The sequence below is a fragment of the Geotrypetes seraphini genome, chromosome 1 (assembly GCF_902459505.1).
Source record: "Geotrypetes seraphini chromosome 1, aGeoSer1.1, whole genome shotgun sequence".
NCBI classification, from domain to species: domain Eukaryota; kingdom Metazoa; phylum Chordata; class Amphibia; order Gymnophiona; family Dermophiidae; genus Geotrypetes; species Geotrypetes seraphini.
Genome location: NC_047084.1, coordinates 323,343,167 through 323,367,756, shown reverse-complemented (window position 1 = coordinate 323,367,756; position 24,590 = coordinate 323,343,167). Strand labels below are relative to the sequence as shown.

Genomic DNA, 24,590 nt, shown 5'->3' with positions numbered 1-24,590 from the left:
TAGATTGTGAGCCCACCAGGACAGGCAGGGAAAATTGCTTGAGTACCTAAATAAATTCATGTAAACCATTCTGAGCTCCTCTGGGAGAATGGTATAGAAAATTGAATAAATAAATCTGTCTGGATCCCTGATAGGGTCTCTGAGTTGAGGAACTCGTGAAGTACTGTCGACACCTAAGAGAGGAATGGAAATTGCTTCTTCCTCTCCTGGTAGGGCGGCAAGGTCTGCTGTCTGACAGAGACTTGGGACGACTGTCCATAAGGTCGTCCAAGACTCTGCTAAAGAACTTCTGCCCCCTTAAAGGGCAGTCTGCTTAGGGTAGCATAAGAGGCTGAATCGCCTGCCCAGTGCCTGATCTAGAGCATCCAGCAGGCAGAAACAGTGTACATTGATACCTTGCTCATTACTCTGATGACATCATAGAGAGCATCTGTCATGTAATCTACTCCTTCCATCACCAGCTGGGGACAGATATTCTCCTCCTCTGCAGTACTCCACCTTAACATGGTGTGACAGGCACATGCCTCAAAGGAAGACGCCGCTGCCTCTTGATCCCCAAAGTTAGCACTTTTAAGGACCACATCAACTTTGCGATCCTGTGCATTCTTTAGTATCACTCCTCCTTTGCTAGGAAGGGAAGTGACGCTTGGTTACTTGAGCCACTGCAGAATCCACCTTCATCTGAGAAAACAGCTGTTCCGGAGCCATGGGGTAGAGTCTGGCCATAACCTTTGCCACCTTCAGGGAACTTTCTGAGGATTCCGATTGATCAGTGACCAGTGAGGTGATATCTGGATGTGCAGGGAAAAAGGAGATATGAGTGTTTGTACCACTCATGACTGAGCACTTTGAGGTGGATGGCTGTTGGGGGTCCAACTTCAACTCACTGAGCACATCCAAAATAACATATGGGATGGTAGCAGACTTGAACAGTCGTTGCACCGAGAAGTCATCCCCTTGATTGAGAGCAACAACCGCCTCTCTACTCCCGGTCCTGGCTAGGGATCCCGAATCATCCAAGGAAGTAACTGATCCCTTGGACAGTAAAGGCATGGAGAATGACCTCCAATCATTCCAATCCTGTTCCAGTTGGACACTGATACTTGAAGGCAGTTTGCTCTGCAGCAGAGAGACCCTCAAGGGAGAGAACTCTTCCTGGCCTGATGCTTGCATGCCCACAGCAGCGCAGTGCTTCCCGGGCCCGTCAAATAAGCTTTCCACAAGAGATTCACAAACTCTGGGATAAATACCTGAACAGGTAGCCCTAAAGACCCTTGTAAGACTCTGACTGGGGGTTCTTGGCTTCCACTGCTTTTCCATGCGCTTACATTTCATGCCTTTGCTGCTTGTGGCTTCCAAGTGGGATTTTTTTCACCTGCTGTATAGGCCCTCTGGGGTTCTCCAGCCCTGGAGGACTCAAGGAAGGATGAGCCCAAAGCTCCCGCCCCTTTCTTATATGTCCCACGGCATGCAGAACATGGCCGGTCTTGTGCTATTAAAATTACACAAAACTGGCATGATACAGGGGAAGACTGGCATGAGAAGTCCATCTCAGGTGATCCTTAGTCAAAATGAAAGGTTTTGAGGTAGATGGGAGCTTTTGGAAAAAAGATTGTTTAAAATCCAAGATGGCCGCTGCCAGAAAAATCATGCCAAAAACGGCCTGTGGGGACTTCCCTGAAGTTTAAAAAATGGAGGTAGTGGATCCTAACCATGACCCCAGAAACCCTTAAACGTAACTTTTTTAGACCTCCCCAACTTTCCCCCATAGGGAATAATGGGCTTACTCACTGTGGCTTCTGCGTCAGCCTCGCTGCAGCCTGCCTGAAAGAAAGGACTTTCTGTCTCAAATTCTTGCTGAATATTGTCCTCTGGAGATCTTCGGGCTGCCAGTTGGCCAGATACTGACTGAGTACTCTGCTCCAAGGAAACCGTGCGACATGACAGGAGGGTTAACATGCAGCCTGTTCCCTGATACCCAAAGGGTTGTTACACAGGGGCCCCACAGCCTGAACTCAAGCCTCTGATAAATCAGCAGGAGAGCAGACTCCCAGGGGAACGAACCCTGAGCTTTGATGGACCACAAAGAAGGCTCCACAGGTGCAACTAGGAGTTGCCCTGCAAGCAGCACCTCACCCTTGTGGATCTGCATTCTCTCCCTGGTGGAATAGACCCCCAAGAATGGGAACCTCCTAGCACGGAAACCACATGAAAAATGCAGAAAATGCCTGAAAAAAAGAAAATAAAAACTGAGCAGAAGGAAAAACTGAAGAGGGCACTATACTCTACTGGTGAAGGAGGATGTCAGAGGGGGTGGGAGGTGGGTGGGAGTGGTAGACGATTATGCTTGGTAGGGGAGGGAAGAAGATTGATTTCAGAGAGCATTGAAGTGCAAGTACTTCAAATTATGGGGAATGAAGTGTCACCTGGCTTGGTTGGCCCTAAGGACAGCACTGATTCCTGGGATTGGGGGCACACAGAGGTAGGGGACAGTCCTGGAGGTCCAACTGGGATGTTTCAGAAGCAAGTGGGTAGGGGTTAGGGATCAGTGTGGAGAGGTAGCTTAATGGTTAGTGCGGTGTGCTGAGGAACTGGGTTCAATTCCTTCTGTGGCTCCTTGTGACCCTGGCCTAACCCTCTATTGCCCCAGGTACAAATCTTAGAAAGTACATGTGTATAATAAATGTAAACCACAGCAATATCCCATGATCCTTTTAGCACCCATTTTCGGGGGAAGGAACAATGAGTCTCTGTGTTTGTGGGCACTCCCTTGCTCCAGTCCTTCCTGCACCTAATGCCCAGCAGCCCCTGCTAACTGAATAAACTTTTGTTCATTTTTTAAACTCTCATACCACCTTCCTCCCCAAGACAAAGGAACTAAGTAGAACACAATAAAACATCAGAATAACATAATATAACATAGTAGAAATATTCTAAGGGGACAGCACAGAATGTAACTGTATTAAAATGGTTGTATTCAATTTAATGCAGGGCTCTTTTGAAGAGGCACCCAGGGGTACTGTGTCCCAGCACCTTTTCCATTTCTTGATAATACTTGGGAACCAGGGGTCATTTTTAATAAAAGAGCTCAGGTTCTGCAAACTCAGAGCTGCCTTTTCATGGCTACTGTGGGGTGTCTCCCTCAGTGATCACCCCACTCCTGAAGAATGGCCTGATATTTGAAAAATGGCCCCAAGTGAGGCGGGATTTCAAAATTAACGGCCTCTTTTACAAAGCCGCATGGCAACAGCCCCGAAGCCCTTTAAATCTCTATGGGCTTCAGGGCTGTTATCACAGCGCAGCTGCTAGTGCGGCTTTGTAAAAGAAGCCGTGTCTTGAGAATCCTTGAAAAAGCCGCGCTTAGTGGCGAAACAGGTCCCCGTTTTGCTGTGTATAGAAGAAAAATTAAAAAATAAGAATTTATTTATGATACAATAAAAATTGGTTACACAAAATAGGAGTTGGAGGTAATCTGGTTAGTGATGGTAATTTTGAACCTTGAATGACTTGGTATTGGATTGGGATATCCTGGGATTGCATTATCCCTATCCAAGCAGGTTACTGAGACTATTTTTCTCCATAATCTCGTTTGAATAACCTTAAGTGGGATTTAGTTTGTACTTGTGGTACTGTGTCCCAGCACCATTTCCATTTCTTGATAATACTTGGGAACCAGGGGTCATTTTTAATAAAAAGAGCTCAAATTCTGCAAACTCAGTGCTGCCTTTTCTTGGCTACTGTGGGGTGTGTCCCTCAGTGATCACCCCACTCCTGAAGAATGGCCTGGCATTTGAAAACTGAAACCATTTTTTTTGCTAGAAAAAAAAATGCATTGGTTTAATGTGATCATTTTAAATGTCATTGTGCTTTATGGTTTATTAGAGCATCAAGCATGAAGGCTTGCTACATAGGCCAAGGAAGAACCAGCAGATAATGCACATTACCGTGATGGTGAACGAGGGCCAAAATAAATAAGAAATGTGAAATGAAATATTTGGTTACAAACATACCCTTTCACTCTCTCAATTTTTTCAGCTAGGAGGAAGTACTGAAACTTGCTTGTCTTTCATCCGCAGAATTTTTCAAGTGCCAGGTTGCAGTTGCCTTGTGCCTGATAATGGGTTGGGGGAGAAGGCTAGCCATTGCATTAAGAAGGCACCACCTATAAGTGATCGACCTCTAATCATTAACCAGCGGCCTTTGCTGGACTTAGTACTTGCGCACGGAATTTGGATTCTGACCTCTACTAAACTAGATAAACATTTTCCTGGTACATCAGAGCCTCTTTATCCACTTAGCTCCAATCTGGGCTGGTCACTGCTTTTCACCAACTTTTTCTTGGTCGCTTTTCCTTCCTCTGGTCAGGATTGGTGCACAGTAGCTTGTCTGTTACAAAAATAAAAAGCTTAATATGCTAGCCCTTACTGTGCTTGTCCTGTGTATAGTTTCGGCAATCTCGGCTTCTGTAAAAGGTAAGAGCATTCCTTTATTCTGTTTGTCTTACTGATAATCGTAATTACTGGCTGCCTAGTGATCACAGGACAGAGATACAATAATGCTGTGGTGTCTAGATCTGAAACTCTCAGGTGGGCCTTTTTAAGTTACTGATGTATTTTACAGGGACTGTGACAGTGGTAGCACATAAAATCTGTTTTACTCCTTGGAATCTTGCCAGGTACTTGTGACCTGGGTTGGCCAGTGTTGGAAACAGGATACTGGGCTTGATGGAACTTCGGTCTGTCCCATTAATGGCCATTCTTATGTTCTTATAATAATGATGAGAACTGACACATTGTTACACCATTTAGCACCCATTGGTTATTCATATTTATACACTTTGACACTGGTCACACTTATTGTCACACTTATTGTATTACACATTTGTACCCCCTGCACCAGTCACTTTTCATATACTAATATGCATCCACGTTTTTGCATCACTTTATTGGACATTGCACCATTACATTTATTACATCATCACCCATAAGACCCCTGATGAAGACAGTATAATTGAAACACGGACCGTGTTCGGTCCATAACCCCCAACACCTTGGGCCCTAGATATTTTTATGTGATTTTAATAAAGCCTGCATCTTGAACATCTCCTCCACAAGTTTTTTGTTCTTGTCAGTTTTCCATTTTTGTGGAGTTTTTAAGGGCCAACCTCTTGTTTGTTCTTATAATAATGATGATCATACAATGAAATGTCCTGAGTTAGAAGTGAGGATACTTGTTTGATAATTCTTGCGTGCAAGGGTGCTTTGGCAGTTAGTACAAGGAATTTGTAACAAAGTTGTCTGAGTGATTGGTATTTGTGTTATTAAACTGCCACATCAGCACTGATATTGGACAGCCTTTTAAAACCAGGATCTGGACAATAATTGAAATGTACTATCTTTCTTTTTAACCTGATTTCAACCCCCCCCCAAAAAAAAAAAAAAAAAAAAGGCTCATGAGATAGCCAGGTATCTGTGTATGTTTCTCCCCTCCCCCCCCCAAATAACTTCTAGAGAGCAATTCTATATCTATAGGTGGTAGCTATGGTGCCTTTTTCAAGGCTATTCTATAAGGAAAAATAGGCACGTCCTTTTCTTAATAGAATACTAATGCAAATGGCAAAGAACACATGTACATCTAGTGCAACCACTTACCTTGGCCCTATAACTAGTGTAAGTTCCCACATCTAGAATTATGCATGAACATGCATAAATTTCAGTATTCTATAATGTATGTGCATGTCACCTATGCAAATTGCCACCAACACAGTACATGCCTTCAAAGCCTGGAGCATACTCTTCCACAATTTGGTAGTCGATAAGAAGCCACTTTTGTGTGTGTTGGTGACTAGAATACAGCTTCTTAAGGACCTTCCTGCCATCTAAAACTAGGCGGCTCCTTATCCTGTGTGGATAGGCCTCTTGCTGTCCTATCCACACTAAATTTTCCGGATGTGAGGAGGTGCTAGGGAACAGGGCATTTCTTTGTTTTCTCTCTTGATCTATGAGCGCAAGTGTTCTGAAAAGTTGGCTTCAATCATTCTGGGTGAAATATCTTGTTTAATCTGAACTGACTGTCCACCTTTGTAGACATATAAATACACTCAAAGAAAAAAGTCTTGTAATCAGCTTAAAGGACCCCAGATAGAAGAAAAGAGTTTGCAGCATAATAGGCTCTTATACTGGAAGCTCTTTTCTCAATTTCATACATGTAAATAGCGACATTTGCACTTGTAATCAACATGGTGGGGGCAATTCTGCAACTAGCTGCCTCCATTTAGGTGCTCAGTGGAAGCCTATTCTGCAATGGCTTCAGGGTGCTCCGATTCTGTTATAGAATACTAGTGTAACTCAGTATTGGTGCACCCAGAATAATACCAGACATACACCTGGCATAACTTTTATCATGTCCATGCAACAAGGACATATGCACATAAGTGGAGAGTCCACTTATGCTCCACCCATGCATTTATTTATTTATTTGTATTTAACCTGTATCTTTTCAGTAGTAGCTCAAGGTGAGTTACATTCAGATATGCTAGGTATTTTCCTATCCTCAGAGGGCTTATAATCTAAGTGGGGTTTAAGTGGGCCAGACACCAATATTCAGCGGTACTTAACCAGGCAGCATAGCTCAATATAATTTCTAACTGCCCAGGTACAATCTGAGTGGTGTTGGGGTGGTCCAGGAGTGAAGTCAGGGAGGAGCTGACAGTTATGCAGGCATGAGCCACATTCAGTGCCGGTGCCCCTGTAACTAAGCGGGCAGATAAGACTACACATAAGGCAGCCTAACGTTGCCTGTTTCATTATGCAGGTGCCAGCACTGAATATTGGCCAGCACCTGCATAACTTCTGGGTTACCACCTGTCCTGACTACCTATCCCACAGCCACCATGATCCTCCAACTCCATCCCCCACCCCCAGTTGCATTCCCTCCTCAATCTCTCAAGCTCCTGGTTCTGTTTCCACCAATCTCTCTTCCAAGCCCCCTGTCCTGCTTCCAATGCTTGATCTGTCTTTGAAGCTCCACTATATCCAAGTCCTACCCATGTCTCCTCCCCCCGCTACACACTCCTCTCCCCTGGACTGCCACCCCAGTACTTATCTAGAAGTGATCCCTGATAGTCTAGTTGGGTGGGGCAGGAGCAGTCCCTGTCCACTCCCATCTTTTTCATTCAAACAATAGTAGTGATGATCTCTAGTGGTAATATCATGAGATTACAACTAAGGGGTCATTGCTGAATTTTTGAATTGGGGGTGTATCAAATTAGAGGTGGGGGCACAATGGATTAGGGAAGGGAGATTTTGAGGACCTGTCATATTTCAATAAGTTCAACCAAAAAAACTAAGTATATATAATAACATACCATACAGAAACACAATATAACTAGACTAAATTACCATACTGGATATACTATTGAAATGAGCAAAACACCAAATATATATATAAATAATTAAATATGTGTAAAGTGCTCAGTATCCTCACCTCCTGCATAATGAGCCGCAAGGGAGACAACAGAGTAAAAGACCTTATGCAGGTCCTGGTTGATATTCACAGGGATTTGGATAGGTGCTTCCAGCACTGCTTTGCAGGGGAAGAGGAAGTCATAGTGGTCATATACTTCTGACTTGGATTGGTCTCTATGAAGATGGGATACTGGGTTAGATGGGCCATTGGTCTGTAAGGCTATTCTTATGTTCTTAAATATTCTTCTGCTATTTGCCCCAGGCACAAAAATACCTCATTCTGAGCTGCTGCTATCTTGTTAAAGTTAACTGGTTGAGGCTGGTTGGATGAAACACCTGTCTTTAATCTTAACTGGGAAGCTTATATAGTTAACTTTAACTGGGTATATTCAAAACGGTGGCTTAACCAATTATTGTTAACATAAAAACTTGACAGCAGATAAAAGCCAAATGGCCCATCCAGTCTGCCCATCTGCAGCATCCACTATCTCTACATCTCCCATGCTTTCTTGAATGCAGACAGTCTTCTCTTCATTCTATAACCTCTCTCTTTGGAGTTTCAAATTAGACTGGCCTCGTGTATTTTTGTCACATAGGTATGTAAACATCTCTATCATATCTCCCCATCTCCCGCCTTTGCTCCAAAGTATACATATTGAGATCTTTAAGTCTGTCCCTGTACGCCTTATGATGGAGACCACCGACCATTTTAGTAGCCTTCCTCTGGATTGACTGTTTATCTTTTTGAAGGTACAGTCTCCAGAATTATACACAATACCTCCTTTTTCCCTGTGCACCTAAGCATCCTTCTAGTCTGCGCCATCGTTTTTTCAACCTGTTTGGCCACCTTAAGTTCATCACATATAATCACACCCAAGTCCCGCTCTCTTTCATGCAGAAAAGTTCTTCACCCTCTAAACTGTACCATTCCTATGGGTTTTGCAGCCCAAATGCATGACCTTGCATTTCTTAGCACTAAATCATAGCTGCCAAATTTCAGACCTTTCTTCAAGCTTCAGTAGGTCCTTCCTCATGTTATTCACACCATCAGGGGTATCTACTCTGTTGCAGATTGTGGTATCATCTGCAAAGAGGCAAATCTTAGCCCTTCAGCAATATCGCATACAAAAATGTTAAAAAGAAAATGCCTTGAGGCATACCACTGATAACATCCCTTTCCTCAGAAAAGCCCTGATGGAAATCAGGCTCATGTGCATCATATAGTAGGTAATTTTCAAAGTGAAAGTAAACACATACTTTGAAAATATGATAAATTTCAGATACCATATTATCCTAATAAACATCTATCTTATAATTCCACCCCTCCACCCCCTGCTTCAGGACCAAAAAACCCTATTCTGTCAATATTCAAAGCAAATTACATGTCCAAATAAAGCTGCCAACCAGTTAACTCGCCAGTATGAGGGGGATGCACTCTTGCCCCCAAAGACCCCTGCTGGACCCACCAGGTATGTAGGCGGGCCCAAGTGAGCCTTCCTACACATTAGGATGGGATGAGCAGGTGGCGGGAGGAAGAAGGAAGGAAGGAGGGTTCAAGGATTGTTGAGGGGGCAGGACCGGGTTACAAGTTAACATCCAGAGTAGCAAGGGGAGCAGAGCAATACAGTCATGACAATTAGGTGGCATACAATTGAATGATTATCATGCTGGGATACACACTTAAGATCTCATGGTCACACCCAGATAAGTGGATGCGTGTGAGAGCAGATCTCTATTCCACATATAGAGTACTAGGTCTGTGGTTCGGTCATTGGAAGAGGAAGGTTTTCACTGCTTTCCTGAAGTCCATCAGGCTTTCCAGCGACCTGATCTGTGTGGGTAGCAAGTTCCATAGTTTGGGGAGGAATTGGATATAGGAGCTCTTGCGTGCTGTTTCCCGTAGGAGGGATCGTCCAGGAGGTATGCCGAGTCATTTCTCATTCTATGAGCGAAGTGAACATCTGGGTGTGTAAGGTTGCAGTTTGGTGGATACGTATCTTGGTACCTTATGGTGGAAGTTTTTATAGAATAAAAGTTTTTGTAGGCCAGTATAAGACCCTTAAAGACACAGTGTTTGCTGATGGGCAGCCAGTGGGCTGAGCATAGCGCAGGAGAGACGGGGTCACGAATGCTGAGATTCTTTAGTAGGCAGATTGCTGCATTTTGCACCCATTGCAAGCGATTTAGGATTTTTGCTGAGAGACCATTAAACAGGGCTTTGCAGTAATCCATATGGGAGAGGACAAAGGCATAGAGGAGCTGTGTGAAATCTGATTCTGAGAGGTAGGATTGAATTTTCCGCAGCTGGCGAAGATAGTAGAATGAGGTGGAGACTATCTGCGATATGTGGCAGGAGAGTGATAGATTGCCATCTAGTATTACTCCTAAGCTATGGACCTGATCCTTTGCTGTTAGTGTAGTTGATTCCCAAGAGAGTGATGGACTGGTGTAGTTTGAGTTTTCTTTCCTGATTTAGAGGAGCTCCGTTTGTGAAGCATTGAGTTGGAGTTTGTTTTGAGACATCCAGTTTTTTATGTCCGTGAGGCAGTTCTGTAGATTAGTTGGGAGGCTCGATTGGTGCCTTGCAGGAGAAACAGCTAGATGTCATCTGTGTATGAGTGAATTTTGATTTGATATTTATGAGCAATGTATATAACTGGTCTGGTGTATAGACTGAAAAGTAGAGGGGATAACAAGGAAAGCCAGCGAAGTACTACGTCTGGTTAGGAGGAGAGGCTGGTGGTCAGTATTCTATTTTTTTTTTTTTTTGTATTTATTGTATTTGATATACCGCTTGTACATGAGTATTAAGCGATTTACAGAACTAAATAGAATAGGCACATTGAACTACCCTATCTGTCCCAACCGGGCTCACAATCTAAACTAAAGTGCCAAATGCTGCACTAAGGTTGAGTAGAACCAGTAGCACATCATTTCCCTTGCCTAGTAGGTTCCAGCAGTCATTGATGATGTCTATTAAGCCAGATTAGTAAACCAGATTGTTTAAGAAGAAAAAATAGTTATGCTTGCCCTGATCCGATATTCAGCCAAGGCCCACATAAACTCCAACTCCTCCCCAGCATGGCCCCTTGCCCTCCCCTGACCAACCCACTTTTTGGGGGACAGGTCAGAGACGATATTTTGACCCACTTAAATAATTCTGAATATCGGGCCCACTGTGACTCTTCTGTACTCTGGTAGGAACCAGAGCATTCTTTATTAGCTATTCACCTATAAGCTACAGTACTTTGTGACCCAATATTCAGTGCTTTTTAGCCAGCTGGGAATGACTCCTGGCCAACTAAATAGCACATAGCTGACTATCTCATGATATTCAGCAGGAGATAGCTATCTGCTGATTTAGCAGATTGGCCGGTGACCATCTATGTTTAGTGATAAAGATGATTACTGCTGATATTCTGCATCTCACCTACTAAATTAGCCAGTCAGATAGAACTGCCTAAAAGGGTGGTCTATCTTGGCTGTTGGGACTTAGCTGGCTAGCCGCTGAATATTGACCTAGCTGGCTATGTCTCAACTGGCCAAAAATATATATGAAATTCAATGCCGGTTGCCACGGTGCCAGTGTTGAATTTCTGGGTTCGCCGCTGACCGAGAAATATTCCTGGCGATCTCCCGCAGTCTGAATTCTGAATATCGGGAGGGGGGAGGAGGGAGGGTTACATATGGTTTATGGTTTATTGGCTTGATATACCACTCTTCTTCATGAGATATAACTGTTCACAATTTAAAATCAAATAGTTAAAATCATAGCAGAAAAGAACACTGATACTTGACAAGAAAGCAAGAGGAGCCAGCTCAGTAGCTGCCAAGCATAGCACCCAGCTCTGTGGTTGCTGAGCACCCCAATATTGAGCAAGCTCCTTCTTTGTGACCAGGGAGGGATAATTTGTGTTGTGTTTGGCATCTCCAGTTATTTTGAAATGTTGGTGCCTGTGCTGTGAGAGAAGATGTTTCTGTCTGTTTTTCTACTTTGAACCACACAATGAAAGAGTTTTTCTTGACTTTTAAACCATGGTCTGGCTCTTAACATTGTGCTCCTGGTTAGGCTCCCCAAATGTGTGCCTTATTTTCAGCCAAACTTAGGAGCCTAAGAAGAACATTTTACAATAGGGTCACCATACATCTGGAAAAACCCAGACATGCTCTCTCTTTAGAGGACTGTCCGGTTGTCTGGATGGGTTTTTTAAATTGTAGAGTCTCTCCGGGTTTGGTAGGGCTGGCTTACAAAGAATTCGGCGGTTCTCCCTCTCTTACCTCCTCGGCACTGCAATTCTATTTTCTTTGGGCCACCAGCAGTTCAGTGAAGTGAGCCTGCTGCCGTCGGCCTTTCAAGGAAGCCTCCTCGCTGCAGATCTAGGGATACCAGACGTCCGGATTTCCCCAGACGTGTCCTTTTGAGGACATGTCCGGGGGTGTGGATGGCTTTTCAAAACCTGGCACTTTGTCTGGGTTTTGAAAAAAAATTGCACGTGTGACATCATTGCGTCACATCTTCGCATGAGCAGGGAGCGGGGTTCAGGGCAGAGCTGGGGTATAAAGGGACAGGGAAGGGAGGAACTGGAGGGGCCTGGGGGCAGGTCCAGGGGTCTGGATTTTACTGACATCAAATCTGGTAACCTTATGCATGTCCAACCTAGAGATGGCAACCCGAAGAAAACAGCTGTTCCGGAGCAAGAGAGTACAGTACTTCTACAGGTGTCAGGTCAAAGCGCGCCGAGACAAAGGTGCGCGCAGACAACTGAGCGCAACGCGGAGGTGCGCGCCGAAGAAAATTACTGTTTTAAAGGGTTCTGACGGGGTGTGTGTGGGGGGCTTGGGGGGTTGTAACCCCCTACATTTTACTGAAAACTTCACTTTTTCCCTAAAAAACAGGGAAACAGTTAAGTTTCCAGTATAATGAGGGCGGTTACAACCCCCCAAACCCCCCACAACACCGCCGCGATCTGTATTAAGTAAAGTGGGGGGGGTTCCCCAACAAAACTCCCCGTTGGAGCCCCTAAAAATACTCTCTTTCTTTCTTTGGCGCGCGCTTCCGTCTTCCGTTCAGTTGTCGGCGCGCGCCTTTGTCTTCGGCGGTTTTGTCTATGAACACTTCTACAAGGTGCTGTCTAGTTTTAAGTGGCAAGAAGATCGTTAAGAAGCTGTATTCTAGTCACCCCCACACACACAAAAGTGGCTTCTTATCGAATACCGAATTGTGGAAAGGTATGCTTTTAGGGGGCTGGGCCGGGGGGGTGCAAGGGTGGAGCTGGAGTTGTGGTAGGGCGGGGTCACGTGTCCCCATTTTTCAGGTCAACAATATGGTAATCCTATTTTAGAAAGGGCATCTAACTCAATTTGTTTTCAAATACATACTTCTATGAGCGTCAGAGCAGTTACCGCTGCTGCCGGTGCTAAAACCCACGCTATACGTTCGTAAAGGAGGGGGCTATGTGCGCTAGATGTAAAAAAAACCCAACAACTCTTCATATCTTCAGGCTGTTCTTTAAAAATGTTCTTGGCACCAGAAGCTATCATAGAGTTCAGTATCCCTTCCTGGATTCACATTCAGTGGAGAAGGGGGTATAGCAACCATTGGGAAATTAAAGAGGTGTCATGCCTTAATCCCTCCAGTTGAAACTGCTCAATCAGAGCACCTATATGTAACCTGGATGTGACAAGTGACCCTAGGGGTAGCCCATCCCAAAGCTAGAGATTTATCACCAATTTGCTGGAGACTGAAGGCCAATGAGTGAAGTTTTTCTTGCAAGCCCCAGGCAGGTCTAACACCAGTTCTAGCATATATGTACATTACAAAAACTAAACCCCTCTTTTACGAAACTGCAATAGCGGTTTCTAGCGCAGAGAGCTGCGCTGAATGGCCCGTGCTGCTCCCGATGCTCATAGGAACTCAATGAGCATCAGGAGCAGTGTGGGCCATTGGCTCCCCGCGCTAGAAACTGCTAGCGCAGTTTCATAAAAGGAGGCCTATGTTTAATCAATAAATAGAAAATAAAACTCTTTTTTCTACTTTTGTCGTCTGGTCATTTTATTTTTCTAATTGTGTTGGTTCTTGCCTCCGCATATATGTACTGTATAGCAGTCATGGCAACCAGTAAACTACTTAGTGCATGGTTTTGGAAGCAGCTTGAGGTTAAAGCTACAAATGTTTTGCATGCCAAATGTACTAATAAAAGCACAAGCCTAAACAGCTGCCCTGGCTCATGCATTAAATGGACCCTTCAGTAATATAGAGCATCATGGCATTACAAAATGGGCTTGTTACAGGTTTTAAAATATAGTTTGACGTGCACATCTGCAAAAGACAGAATGGTACATGCAAGGAAACAGACAAGGAAAAATGCTTAAGTACCTGAATAAACTCATGTGAACCGTTCTGAGCTCCCCTGGGAGAACGGTATAGAAAATGGAATAAATAAACAGCAGAAAGCACTAAACTGTTCATCGGGTGAGTCTCTCATGTCGATGCTCTTCTCCTCCACTGCTAACTCCGTCCCTTCTACTATGCTGCACTATATGCCTGGAACATCCTACCTGACTGTGTGTCATGCCCCATCTTTGGTGGTGTTCAAATCCAGACTTAAAACCTACTTTATAAAAAACTGTTTATATCCGACCTTACCAACTTGTGAAAGCACCCATGTCTGTTGTCATTCCCTCTTTCCTCCCCTTCCTCTAAGTCAGGGATGCCAAAGTCCCTCCTTGAGGGCCGCAATCCAGTCGGGTTTTCAGGATTTCCCCAATGAATATGCTTGAGATCTATTTGCATACACTGCTTTCAGTGTATGCTAATAGATCTCATGCATATTCATTGGGGAAATCCTGAAACCCGACTGGATTGCGGCCCTCGAGGAGGGACTTTGACACCCCTGCTCTAAGTCCTTTGTGTTTACCCACCTGAATTGCATGTGTAAATCACTTTTGTCCTATATGTCTGTCTTATTTATATTGTAAGCTCTTTCAGCAGTGACTTCCTCTTGAATGTTTGTTGTACAGCGCTGCATGTGTCTGGCAGCATTTTAGAAAAAATAAATAGTAGTAGTTTAGCACTGTGGTTCCCAACCCTGTCCTGGAGGCCCACTAGGCCAATCGGGTTTTCAGGATAGCCCTAATGAATATGCATGGAGCAGATTTGCTTGCCTCTCACTTCCATTATATGCAAATCTCTCTCATGCATATTCATTAGGGCTAGCCTGAAAACCCGATTGGCATGGTAGGCCTCTAGGACAGGGTTGGGAACCACTGGTTTAGCAGACCATGCTCAGGAGCCATATGCTACCTGTGGGCTTGGCTCACAACATCCATGCGCTAAAAAAAACCATATATTTTTTGTAGTACGGGGTTTCTTTGGGGGTGGAGAGTAAGAATGCCCTGTGCTAATCGGTTATCATTTGGGCATTGGTGTGTGCTGACGGATTAGAGTGAGAGCCCTCATCACCTACAACAAAATAGGTAATTGTAAGGCAGGGGTAGGGAACTCCAGTCCTCGAGAGCCGTATTCCAGTCGGGTTTTCAGGATTTCCCAAATGAATATGCATGCAAATATTAAGACAATTCCTCCTGCTGACATGGGGAAAAGGCCAGTTTTTAGGTGATAGTTGAGCCATTGGCTTATTTTTTTATGTTTTTTAGGAGACTGCTTTGATCAGGTAAGGTGAGCAGGTGTCGAGGCTGCAGTATGCTTTGGAATATTTTAGGAGAAGCAATTTTTGTCTTTGAATTTAATCTCTTCCAAATTGTTCCAAGATCAGTCTGCTGGTATTTCCTTTAGGTGTTTTTGTTGTGGTGGGTCTATCTGTGGTAGGGGGGGGGGGGTAGTTGATTTTGTGTGTATTGAATCTTAGTTTTAAAATAGATATCTAGTTCTGAGTTTGTTGGAATAGAAGGATTGTCGCCATTTGTGATCTTTTTCATGTTGGTTAGGTTATCTAATCTTGAGAACAGTTTGTTGAGTTTAAGATTATCTTCTGTGCTGATCTGTTTAGAGTAGAACTCTTTCTTCACATCATAGTAACATAGTAAATGACCAAAAGTAACGACCTTAATGGTCCATCCAGCCTCCCCATTAGTTACATGCATTATAAATTCATGATTAAATTAAATTGTCTTTTTTTCTTTGATATTTCTGGGCCGTAGACCGTAAAGTCTACCCGGTACTGTCCTTAGGTTCCAACTGCTGGAGTTGCCGTCAAAGCTAACTCCAGCCATTCAATCAGCTTGTTATTTGTGGATCCATACCGTAAAGTCTGCCCAGTAACATCTTCATGTTCCAAATTACTGGAGTTCCCATCATTGTCCTCCCTAGCCCATCCTATATTGAATTGCCATATATGGGACACAGACTGTACAAGACTTCCCAGTATCGACCTTAGTTCTTCAATATATACCATTCATTTTTAAATTAGAGTTTGTCTGTGTTTATCCCACATTTTTTTTTTTAAATTCTATCACCATTTTCCTTTCTACCATCTCCCTCGGGAGGGCATTCCAGGCACCCACCACCCTCTCTGTGAAAAAGAATTTCCTAACTTCACTCCTTAGTCTACCTCCCTGCAACCTCAATTTATGCCTTCTAGTTGTATCATTTTCCCTTCTCTGGAAAAGATTTGGCCCTGTATTAATACCTTTCAAGTATTTAGACATCTGTTTCACATCTCCTTTGTCCCTCCTATTCTCAAGAGCATACAATTTCAGGTCTTCCAGTCTCTTATACTGATTTTGACGCAGACCCCCTACCATTTTCATCGTCTTCCTCTGGACAGCTACAAGACTTCTTACATCCTTCACCAGATATAACTTCCAAATCTGAACACAGTTCTCCAAGTATGGCCTCACCAACGGCCTGTACAGGGGCAGCAACACTTCTGTTTTTTCTGCTGGTTACTCTTTCTATACAGCCTAGCAATTTTCTGGCTACAGCCACTGCCTTATCACATTGTTTTGTCACCTTTAGACCTCAGACATTATCACCTCAAGAGACATTATCAACTCAAGTCCCTCTCCCTGTCCATGCACATTAGCCTCTCACCTCCCAGCACATACTGTTCCCTTGGATTTCTACTTCCCAATGGTCTGATCACCCACTGATATCATTCAAATTTGAACCACCCTCCCCCATTTCTTTGCCCTCTATCCCTCACCTCCCATCACACAACTTTAATATCTTAAATCTGCAGCATCTTGCCCCTCTTTTTTTCTGAATTCTCTTCTGACTTTATCTCTCTTCTGTTACCAAAACTAGCTGATCTCTGGACTTCTGTCCTCAGCTTTATAGTGAACAGTCCATTCTTCTCCCTATTGGTTTTTCTCATTCCTCCTGGAGACCCTGGTATCAACCTGATCTACGATCGCTTAAAAGGCACCTCTGGTGTGCTGAATGGTGATAGCAGCATACTAGATCCCTGTTGAAATTAGCTTTTTGTAAGCAACTACAGCAGTTCATTCAAAACTGCCTTGGAGATCTTCAGCGACAAAACTATAGCTCCCCCAGCAGCCCTAAGGGACTTTTCTACATTTTATCTCATCTATCATCTCTTTCACTTCAACCTTCAGCTTCCACCACCACCACTCAATTTTTCTTTAACAAATATATTAAATAGAAATAAAACAAAGCAAAAGGAAAGGAAATATGATGATACCTTTTTTATTGGACTAACATATTTTAGGCCAATAGAAAAGATATCATCTTATTTCTTTTTCTTTGTTTTATTCCTTTTTATTACCTTTACAAATGGATTAACATGGCTATGCTACTACTTTTTTTTAACAAACTAAACTCCCTTTCCCCATCTTTATCTCCATTCCATCATTTTCTCTGTTCTACACCAGTAGTCTCTTCCCCCTCTGTCCTTGATCATAATTCCACTTCTCCCTTGATTCTTTGATCCCTCATTCCATTAGCACTTTCTGGAGTAACTTGAGAGATGAGTTCACTAGATCCTGTTCCTCCATCCTGGTTAGGAATTCCTAGGCATGGCTTACTCCCATTCATCCTCTCTATAATCCATAATAGCCTTAACAGGCCTGTCCTTAAGTAACAAATTCATGATGTCTCTTAGATTGGATATTGGCCTGTAATTCTCAACTAATTTCTCTCAACACTGAACAAAAGTTGGTTTTCTCACAAGTCTTCCAGCATGTTCTAATATCTTACATCTTTGCCAATCTGGCTTTAGGCCTGGGCACGTCACAGTGACTATAGTTACTGCTCTCCGTAGTGACTTTCATTCCTTTTTTGACCAAGGCAATGCAATTCTGTTGATTTCTTTAGATTTTAACCATGGCTTTGACTGAGATAGACCACTCTCTTTATATTTGCAGAAATTATCAGACAGTGATATCTGTGGAAAAGGTCAATGATTTGCTTCTTATCTCTCCAGTAGAACTTTCTCAATGGAAGTTCCATCCTCACAATCCTCCTCACATTCTCTCTCTTGTGGTATTCCTCAAGGATCAGTCCATTACTCTTTAATATTTTTTTCAGCCCCCTTGCTTCCTTGATTCAGGAGCACTCCATTACTACCAATTTCTTTTTTGTATTTAATTCTTGTAATGATTTAGCATCTTCTTTAACATTCTGAAATCTGAGTAGCAAATTCCAACTTGTACCTTCCAAACCTGTAGATAAGAAATCCACTTTTACCCTCCTCTGTTGGCTTAACAACCGTCATATCTAAATGCTCTCCAGAGAGACCACCAAGGGAGCTTCAATCCTTGTTGATGCATCAGCAGGGGGTCCATTGCTGTTACACATTTTGCCTTCTCATGCAACAACATTATCCTCATTTGGTGCCTCCATAGCAGTGCCTTCCACTCCAGGAAGCCCCTCCAATGTCACAAGGTCAGGTGGGTGAAGCAGTGGGTTGTAGACTGGGATGAGAATGAGGCATCCAGCCTCAATGCCGACTCTCCTCTGCCCATAACCACTACAGGGACAACCCTCCAAGCTTCTTGTAAGGAGGTCCTGGTGGCAAATCTAGCAATCATCTGTTGCATAGGGGACAAAGTCCTGACCACCAAGGGAACAGTCTTTACCACTCCTTTTCTTTTAGTCTGAGGCATAAAGCTTGTCTAAGAAAAAATAGCAGCAGATAGAATACAGCAAAGTTGCTGTCAGGATTCACACCGCCATATCGACCACTCCCCCTACTACTTATTTCTACACAGCTGATATACTGCTGGTTTCAGTTCAAGATCCTTATAACTCTTATCTGTCCACTTTACAGTTCTGTCTCAATTCTATTAATAACTGGTTGACTTCCCATCACTTATTGCTTAACCCCTCAAAACCCATTGCCTCCTGGATAACAGGTCAGCCACTCAGGTTAGCAGTTACCCTAATATTGCTTGATTTCCCCTTAACTCTGGTGGACTCATTCAAATATTTAGGAATCACTATAGATACTTAACTGTCTTTCCATTTACATATTGATTCTGTACTCTGATACAGTTTCCTCACTCCATAGAAACATGACAGCAGATAAAAGGTCAAATGACCCTCCAGTCTGCCCATCCGCAGCATCCATTATCTCCTCTTTCCCTAAGAGAACCCACATGCCTGTCCCATGCATTCTTGAATTCAGACACAGTCTTTGTCTCCACTACCTTTTCCGGGAGACTATTCCATGCATCTACCACCCTTTCTGTAAAAAAAAGTGTTTCCTTAGATTACTCTTGAGCATATCACTTCTTAACTTCAACCTATGCTCTGTTCATAGCTACCTTGTCGATTCTGTCTGTGCAACATTTCTCTTCTCCTTATTAGTTTGTAGGCTAGATTATTGCAACATTATCTATTTATAACTCCCTTCTGTTTTTAAGAGACTACTGTCAGTCCAGAATAAGTTCATTAGACTCCTTACTCTCACGGGCTCGACCCCCATTACCTCACTCTTTGTACGTCACCACTAGTTGCCCATCCAATAGAGAATACAACACAAGATTCTGACCTTAACCCATAAGGATCTTCACCCAGCATCTCCATCATCCTTGTCCTCCTTAATATCCCCTTACATGCCATCTTGTTCCTTATGTTCTTCCACTGGACACCATCTTACTATCCCTGAAGGTTTTTGTTCTCACCTTGAATCTGCTAGACATTCTGCATTCTTCTGTACTGCCCCTTATCTATGGAACTCACATCCTGTTTTCTTTCCGATATGAGCAGTCTTATAAGAATTTTAAGGCCCAACTGAAAGCTCACCTTTTCCAGTTCAAAGATTTTTTTTAAATTTTAATAAAATACAAATGTAATACAAATATAAATGTTAGCAAGGCAAAAAACAGACAAGTTGTATAAAGCAAAGAATCTTAAAATATTATCTATGCCATACAACAAGCTGACCCCTGCCTATCTAACCTTTTGAGTTTAGCATTCCCAGGCTTTCTGGTATGCTAGTTACTCCCTCAGACAGCACCTCTCTGGCTTTTTCTCCTTGTCCCGTTCCTCCTATTCAGTCCTCTCTCTTAAGCTACCTTCTCTGTTAACTCATCATGTCAGCCTCCTTTCTCTTTAGGCTTTCCTATCGTTTTATGAAGTTCTATTCTCTCTTTGACTTAAATTATTTGGATACTGCATTCATTTGTTGTGAAAGGAGGTATTTCAAGAACCTAATAAACATAACTATACATGGTGGAGAGTATGGCGTAGTGGTTAGAGCTACAGCCTCAGCACCCCGAGGTTGGGGGTTCAAACCCTGAGCTGCTCCTTGTGACCCTGGGCAAGGCACTAATGCTAACGCGCCCCCTTTATAGTCTAATCAATACCACTAACAGACGTTATACAAAATAAATCTCCCCCCCCCTTTTTTTTGTTTTAACACATAATCTACCATTAGAAGAAAAAAAAACTTACTATATATACTCACAAATCAATAATAATTTATTCAATCTCCCACTCTTTACCATAAATATCATAAATATATCACCCATTGTCATTAATCACTAACACCTTCTTCAAAATGCAGCTCAGGCAATTGTCCTTGCTGCCTTGAAAACCTGGATGATCAGTTCCACATACCTTTTATATTCTATGGACGCATTAGCATTTAGCGCTCCCTAAATCGGCTAGCGCGCCTTACTACTACTACTAATTATTTCTATAGCGCTGCCAGACACACACAGCACTGTACAGAGTCACAAAGAAGAAAACAGTCCCTGCTCGAAAGAGCTTACAATCTAAACAGCCAAGACAGACAAACAAACAGGATGTCATGGATACAGTTAAGAATACAGTTAGAGCATCAATTGCTCAACTAGTTTATATGGCATTTTAATATTAATCAGAGTGTGGTGCAGTGGTTAGAGAACAATCTCAGCACCTTGAGGTTGTGGGTTCAAGCCCTGTGCTGCACCTGTGACCCTGGGCAAGTCACTTAATCCTTCACTGCCCCAGGTACATTAGATAGATTGTGAGCCCACCAGGACAGAGAGGGAAAACGCTTGCAGTACCTGTATGTAAAATCGCTTTGAATGTGGTTGTATAACTACAAAAAGGCGGTATACAAGTCCCAATCCCTTCCCCTTTCCCCATTTGCATAGCTGGATTGAGGAATGAGCAATCGTGCAGAAAACCAGGCGATGAGCCTTAGTGAAAGACCCTCATGCAGCAACCATTTCAAAAGCTATATGGTCCAATCACTGGATTTCATCATATAATCTACAGCAATGACAATGAATTAAAGCAGAGGCAGAGATGTGATAGCAGGAGGGCTGCAGAGTGGGGAAAGCATGTGGTATATGTATCATGGAATTCTTTTCATTTCTGTGCATGCATGTGTGTGTGTGTCTAGGTATCTGTGTTTTGTGTGTGTGTCTGTATTTTTATGTGCTTGTGTTTCTTGTGTATGTCTTTTTGCTTTTGTGTGTATGTGTATGTGTGTGTATATTTACACGTGTGTATTGGTATGTGTTTGTACGTACATACATTGTTTCTATTAGAGCTGCACTGAATAGCATATTGTACTATTCACTGAGCATGGATAATGAGAAATATTATTTGGCCAAATCCAAATACGAATAATAGGCATTGAGCTTTAACGTAACAAATCATTTTTTCTTCCAGTTTATGAATTATTTTAAATTTCATTCCATTGTTTTTACCCCTATTCTTTTGATTTTATTAACTGAATTCTATTGTTTAATGGTTCCTCCCTTCTTTTTTATTTTAAATAATTTTTATTGAGGTAGCAGCCATCACCATAACAAGGAATCAGAGGCTACAACACAACAGTATTAAATAACAAATAACAAAACAGGCAGGCCTGGGAGGACGACAGTAATGCTCAACCATGAAAAGACAGATGTAAAAACCCCAGCGAGTAAATGCTGAGCACAAATAATACAAACATACAATATCAATGCCGGTAGTGATATTACTTTAATTCATTTAGATGCTCCTATCTGTAAAGTTAGGAATTTCTATGAAATATTCTACATGCTTCTCTCCTCTCCACTCCTTCCTGCCCGCCATAGTCCTCCCTACACTCTTCTAACCCCTTCTCTGTAATGTCGTCTAGAGCTTGTATAGGTATGTGCGATGCACAAATGGAAGAAATAAATAAAAATAATTTTAAAAAGCAACAGGAAATCAGAGACGTGTTTATTTCAGTAGGATTTAGCACAGTAAAGCCCTGAATTATTTATATTCAAATTTAAATTACTATTCTATCGAATACGAATAATGTATTTGGGGCAGTCTTTGGAATCGAATCAAATACAAATATTTGGAACAGCCCTAGCGTCTATGTTAACTTTATGTGATTGGAACTGAGCTGAAGAGAGAGCAGTTTTAAAAGCACAATTTCCTAACTGCTGGATATTGATAAAGCAGTGTTTGTACGCTGCAGGTGTTAGAACTACAGTACCTCATCTGTAGAAATGCATTTGACTTTTTTTGGGGGGAGGGGGATATTTTTCTAGAATCTCCAGTCCAGCATGTCACAAGTTTTTCCTTTATGCCAAATTTGGTCCTTTTGGAGTCGGATGACGGCGGCGACCTCGGGAGACCCTTGAGAAAGCACGATTTATGTGCGAAACATGTCGGGTCTGGCTCCCCAGGTTTGGCTGAGATAAGTATCATTTAAAATCTGGGATTATTATTAACAAATGCAATAGAATAATGAAGCACTTGTAGAAAATTGAAAAAAACATAAAAACAAAACAACAACACTAAAATCGGAAAAGACAGCCAATGATGAAGCACCACTCTATGCTTCCCGCGATTTAAGTTTCTTTTTGCGGTGGAGTGGTGGGGCTGAGGCGTCCTTTCTAATATCACATACGGTTGAACTAACAGCACAATATCCAGACCATTTAAGTAGTTGTGGTTTCATTGATATTTGTAAGGCTGGATTAATATTAATACGACAAGTGGCCACTGTAGTAGTTGTCATAATGGATATTAGCATACGCGCGTAAATGCTGGTCATCTTATTTTATATCTATGGGCCCCATGCTAAGTTTAGTAAGGGGGTCCCTATACAAACTAAATGTGTCATTTTTCTGTTCAATTCACAACATAGAAACATTCAAAATCATCGGTTTAAAAATGTTTCTACCTTAGAAGTTCAAAAACCTTATAAAATATGTAATCCAAGATTTGGTGTGGCTAATATATTTATCGTGTTTCTTTTTCTGTGTAATTTCTTGCAGAGCACACCAGTGGACCGAGACTGAACAATGACAAAGTGTATGCATTTACGTATTCAAGTGAATTGTTTATCGATAGGCCCAGAGGATTACTCCAGGACAGTGCAGGCTACAGGATTTCGTCCAACGTGGATGTCAACCTAATATGGAGAAACCCTAACAACGATGATGACCAGCTGATCAAACTGACTGTAAGATCTTTTACAAATAGTCTTTTAATGTAATTTTTTAACATTGTTTTACATCATTCACGCTTCGAAATTGATGCAATTTGAGATAAATGACCAAATGAAGAGCCAAATTTACTAAGGGCTCCTTTTACGAAGCCACGTTAGCAGTTTAACACGTGTAATAGCTCGCCCTAATTTGCCGGCCGCACTAGCCGCTACCACCACCTCTTGAGCAGGCAGTAGTTTTTCGGCTAGCGTGGGGGTTAGCACACGCTAAAAAGTTGTGTGCGATAAAGCCACTAATGCGGCTTCGTAAAAGGAGCCCTAAGCTTTGTTTCCCACAAACACTTCAGGCCCTGGATGACTTGTTCATTATTTATGAGTGACACTATAAGAACATGTTCATTAGGTAAATGAGATATAGTAATCAACCCAATATTCAAAGCCACTTATCCATGTAACAGTGTCACTCAGTGGGGTAGTTCTGTAAGTGAGGGCTTCCTTTAAGGTACCTTCTGGCCAATATTCAGTGCTATATAACTGGCCAGGAACAGCTCCTGGCAGTTTAAATAGCACTTAACCAGCTAAATGCTAATATTCAGTGCGAAATAGCCACAGAATATTAGTGCTTAGCATCTAGCCGGCTATCCAAGAAACTTAAAGCCACGCTCAGCGTCAATCATGGGAGTCAGCCCGGCTAATTCTGAATATCGGTCAAATTGAGCTCCTGAGATCTTCCATGGGTCTAATGACTCCAATCCCAAATCTCAAACTAAAGAGAAGGACCAAGCAATCATCCAAGGAATCACCATATTAGTGCTCAAAATCCAAAACCATATCAGAGATGTCAAGGGAGACCCATCCCAGAGAGTGAAATTTGCCATAGCAATAAGTGAGGCTTTTCTTGTGGACATGTTTCTAAAATGATCACCACAGTGTCACTGAAAATTCACAGATAGGGCACTTACATTTATGAAGAGAAATTCTAGCACTGTGTGCATGCAGTTACATATGCCTTGCATGTATAAATGTAGCAAAAAGTACCACTTAAGTGGGCAAGCAGCCTAAGCACTTTTCTAGAAGGGTGCATGTAAGTGGCATAGCATGCAACTCTAAGGGAATGGAGCATGGGCAGGACATGGGCGTGCCTCCCACTTACGCACAACTTAGAAAATACTGTAAGTTGCACAGATTGCATGCCACATTTAGGCACCAGAAATTACGCCAGATCTATGATGGATGTAACTACGGGCATGCCAAGTACGCTAGCATTCTATAAAAG

General features: G+C 42.6%; 1 protein-coding gene across 4 annotated transcripts in view; it reads left to right on the top strand.

The window, feature by feature from the left end:
* The first annotated feature begins 4,299 nt into the window (after window positions 1-4,299).
* Window positions 4,300-24,590, top strand: part of MTTP (microsomal triglyceride transfer protein) — a 119,246-nt gene continuing 98,955 nt past the window's right edge. For 2 of the 4 annotated variants that reach the window (XM_033957197.1, XM_033957187.1), the window contains exons 1-2: window positions 4,300-4,472; window positions 23,142-23,329. In XM_033957197.1, the coding sequence (XP_033813088.1) occupies window positions 4,412-4,472; window positions 23,142-23,329 (249 nt within the window). In that variant the 5' untranslated portion in view covers window positions 4,300-4,411. Of the gene's footprint in view, window positions 4,473-14,731; window positions 14,943-15,076; window positions 15,140-23,141; window positions 23,330-24,590 lie in introns of those variants that run through there. The other 2 variants (XM_033957215.1, XM_033957207.1) reach the window with 2 other exon arrangements.